This window comes from Tupaia chinensis, unplaced genomic scaffold (genome assembly GCF_000334495.1).
Source record: "Tupaia chinensis unplaced genomic scaffold, TupChi_1.0 Scaffold144326_1, whole genome shotgun sequence".
Lineage (NCBI taxonomy): Eukaryota > Metazoa > Chordata > Mammalia > Scandentia > Tupaiidae > Tupaia > Tupaia belangeri.
The window spans coordinates 784086-788300 of record NW_006204184.1 but is presented as its reverse complement, the minus strand read 5'-3'; the positions used below and the strand labels follow the sequence as shown (position 1 = coordinate 788300).

Sequence of the window (4215 nt, the reverse complement as noted above, 5' to 3'; positions counted from 1 at the left end):
AGCCCTGCCGCTGTGCCTGGGCCTGCCGCTGGAGCTGAAGCCATCAGGGCCGGTGTGTGGGAGGCAGAGGTGCGAGGGAGGCCCAGGAAGAGCCAGCAGCTATATCTACCTCCCAGCACCTCGGCCCTCCAGGACAGGGGACCTGCCAGAGTTGTGGGTACTCCTCCCCCGCAGAGCAGAGGAAGCCACCAGGCCGGAGCTAGAAGGGAAGGAGCAGTAGGTCAGGTGAGACAGCAGGTCAGCAACAGCGTCTGTGGAACTGGGGTGGCCCCTGGCCTAGACCAGCTTCCTGAGCGTTAAAAACAACGACTTCTACTTCACTCTCCCTCCCAAATCTTGTGCAAAGTTCTCTTGTGGTCAACCCTAACCTGGGACATAAAGGACGAGGAGTTCTGAGCAGCCTACTTCCAGCCTAGCCCACTGGACACAATACGCTCGACCTCGGCTGTCCTTGGTCTGAGGTGCTGCCACCTGGCTATGTGCGCCTGGGGATATCCGCTTCTCCTGCAGAGGCACATGGCGCCTTCGGTTCCCCAAACCCCCCAAAGTCCCACTTGTGGGACATATGGCTTGCTTTGCCTGCAGGCGCCACAGGATCTCTCAGTTGATGGCGTTGTACTGATGTGCAGGAAGGCACGGCTGCACTGATGTCCCCCACCCATGCATGCCTAGAGAGGGGCCCGAGTTCCCAGGGAGCCATTGAGAGGGCAGTGCTCAGGCCCAGGCCATGCCAGGAAATACAGCCTCTGCAGAGCCCCAGCAGAGATGAACGTGTGGGCCTAGCCACCATGGGTCCCAGTGCATCTGCAATGTATGACTAGAGAGCGTGGCGCCTCACACGATAATGGAACCACGGGGCGTGGGCTGCTTCTCCAGTCTGTGGCCTGCAGTAAAGGTCCAATTCACTGAGCCCTCCCTCCAGGCCACCCTGCACCCTGACCCGTTTACCTGGAAGTCTTTGGCTCCCCGAGGACCTGGCTACTAGGCATGGCCTCAGAGCGATACTCAGCCTCTGCGGAGTTGCCCAAAGCTAGGTCCTGCACGCCCCCAAGGGCAGGCATTAAGCATCTCTTAATTGTGTGGAGCTCTTTCGAATAAAGGTCCCAATGACTGCTAAGTTCAACCTCCGCCTTTGCAGATAGGAGCCGGGCTAGCACCAGACTGGGCACGGGGCCAGGAGGGTGCCCAGCATTTTTGGCTGGGCTTCAGGGAAGTGATTCACTCACAGCTAAGGCGCTCTGCACCCTCTGAGCTGTGGCCTCTCGACCTGCCTCGGCCGGGAGGGGGGATGGGAGGTAGAGGAGCTGGCTGCTGGGAGGGTGGGGGTTGGCAGAAGGGGCAAGACCAACATGCTTGAACCCTCGAGAAGGCCTGTGAGGAAGGTGCTGACACTGTCCCCACTCCCCAAAGCTGCTGGGCTTTTTCTTAAGTTCCAGAAGTTTCCAGGAGTGGGACAGGGTACAGAATTGGTGACAATGGCTCCCTCTCAACCAGCCTGCTCTGCCCCTTGGTTGGCTGAGCCTTTCAAGGGGAGCAGGTGTGCCCTGGGCTAGAGTCCACCCTCATGTCCTTCCTTCAGTTCATAAGGAAGAGGGACACTCAGAAGCCCCGAAGTCTCAAGCTCCACTCAGAGGCAGGCTGAGAGAAGCCATCCTACGCCCCCCCCCCACACACACACACAGAGAAAGAAGCTTTGCCCCAAGTCCTCACAATCTCAACCCCCCACACCTTCCACAAGTGCCTGTCTCTCTGTGACCAGGTGCTGACAGTCATCTCTACAGGAAAGTGCCAACTGTAACTGGGCCTGGAATGGCTCCTCAGGCTGGGACCTTGTGCCCTGCTCCTCACTGCTCAAATAAGCCATTAAATGTATTCTCTCTAAAGTTCTCCTTTTACAAACAGCAGCCTGCTACTCCGCCCACTCAGCCTCCAGCTCAGCCTGAGCTCTACGCCTTCAGAGAGGCCCCTCCACACACCTGGCCTCTATAGGCCCCTCCTTCGCTGGCATCTCACTAGCCTGTTCTTTTCCTTTGCCTTGAAAACAAGTGATAGTTTGCAGGTGGAGGTCATAGGAACGTGTTTGTGCTCATTCTTCCAGAAGCTCGTCTTTAGAGATTTCCAGGTACTCATTAAGTTGTCATTGTTGTTCCATGGAGAGATATTTCAACTTTTAGGGTATCTCCAATTTTAAGACATTTGAGATTTTTTTAAAAAATCTGACCACCTTAAAACTAGCTTCCCGCGAGGGGGGCTACTGGGCTTCGGGGCAGGGCTGTCTGTTGTACAGCGCCGCCACATGCACTAAGCATGTTCAACACTCCTGCGTGCCTGCCATCACATAATCGTGGCGTCTTCCTACCAGCCCTCCCAGCCAAGGAGACAGCCGCCCTCACTCACACGTTTTTAAAGCCCTAGGGCCAGGATCACCCCAACTTCAGGACCAATGGACCCACAGAACTTCACAATTTGCCTATAAAATATAAGAAAAACCCTCATGTACTTCCTGCTGGTTAAAGAGATGACTCTCGTGGGTGCTGGCAGATGTCTTTCTCTGCCCCTCCAACCTCGTCCCCTGCCCAGCCAACCCGTTCCTCCATTACCCACAGTAGAGGCAAGGATCAGCTAGAATATTCGATTAAATTTATTCAAGAGAAATGTTTACTGAAATCATTGAGGAAGGGGTGACAAAACAGAGGGAAACTCTTAATGGCCACAAGTGGCCATCAGTCCTGGGGACCCCCCCTCCTCCTTGGCTTCCTGACAAGGTGTCGCATCCCCCCCTCACACTGTGGCCCTCCTGCCATATTCTCCTCTGAGGGCCCCAGTATCTGCCTCTTGCCAGGATGAGATTCTGGCAATGCCTGCTGACCTCAGGGAAGTCCCTTTCGGGCCAACCCATTGGGCACCGTCCTGCCCTATGACCAGTGCAGAATAGTCACAGGACACTGGAAAACACAGCAGAGGATACCCCACCCGGTCAAGGAAACCACGTCACAAGTAACAACAGGGGTGGAACATCAAAACACACTCCCGATGGAGCCTCACGCCGCCCCTTTTACATCGCTGGCCTGGTTCTTCCTCCCCGAGGTCATGGGGTCAACATGGGCCGCATCCTTCTTGCCATCTCCAGGGGCTGGGCTTGGGATCTTCAGGGAGGAACTGCTCAGGTAAAAAAAACACAAATCTCCACATGAACAAGCAACAGTTGGGGCCTGGCCCAGGTGGCACAGTCCAGGGCATGCTGGACTGCTGTGCTAGAGGCCACATGGCCAACCGAGGGTTTGGATCCCTGGGTTGGTCTGAAAACAAGTTGAGCACACATGTAGGCACCCAAGATCCTGAGGAGCTGAAGGACTGGGGAAAGGGGATTGTGGTGTGATGGGGCTCTACTAAGGGTGCTCTTTATCTCTCATACACACACACACACACACACACACACACACACACACACACACGCATACACATTGTCGTAAAAATAAATAAAATAGGGGTCGGCAGGTGGCATGGTGGTTAAAGGCACTCGACTCTCACATGGCCGACCACAGTTCGAGTACCAGACCTGGAGGCTTGCTTTCTCACTTTCACCCTCTGTCTCTCTCGCTCGCTCTCTCTCTCTTGCTCTGTTTCTCTCTGGTCAAATTAAAATTAAAAAAAATAAATAAAGTTAAATTAAAAAATAAAAAGGACCAGCATCAACATTTAAAATAAATAAATTAAATTAAATTAAAATTAAATAAAATGTGCGGGAATGGTGGCTGGTCATTCACTGGATATGGAGGCTCCCTAAGGGGCTTCTGCCCGCAGGGAGCAGTCTGCCCAGGACACTGAGAGGAAGGACCCCACCCTGAGAGACCCAGGCAGCCAGCCCCTTGAGACAGCCTCTTCCCTCTGACATCTCCCAGTCCAGGGCAGGTGATAGGTGCCTCTGATGTCCTCCTCTGGGTGGTGGCTGGCCTTCAGGGTCTTCTAGGCCAACTGCCTGAGTCAGTGGGGTTTGGGGTGGGAGCTGGGCATGGTGTTGCCATGGAGAGGGGCGCCTCTCTCCACCCCATTTGGTGGCAATCAGGGTCATTTGAGTTACTAGAAAGGACTGGTGTGGCAGCCAGAGCCTCCTGTAGAAGATGGAGACCCGGGGATTTGGTGTAGGCTGGGTGGCTGTTCCCTGGGTATGGTTCCCCACGTGGGGGGAGGCGGGGGGCCCGGGGCCGGCCTCCC

General features: G+C 55.1%; 1 protein-coding gene across 1 annotated transcript in view; it reads right to left on the bottom strand.

The window, feature by feature from the left end:
* Nucleotides 1-3041: 3041 nt before the first annotated feature.
* The window catches only part of LOC102480263 (paraneoplastic antigen Ma6F), a 7179-nt gene continuing 6005 nt past the window's right edge, over nt 3042-4215 (bottom strand). Inside the window, exon 7 of the mRNA XM_027767579.1 lies at nt 3042-3146. Within this exon, the coding sequence (XP_027623380.1) occupies nt 3042-3146 (105 nt within the window). The remainder of the gene's footprint in view (nt 3147-4215) is intronic.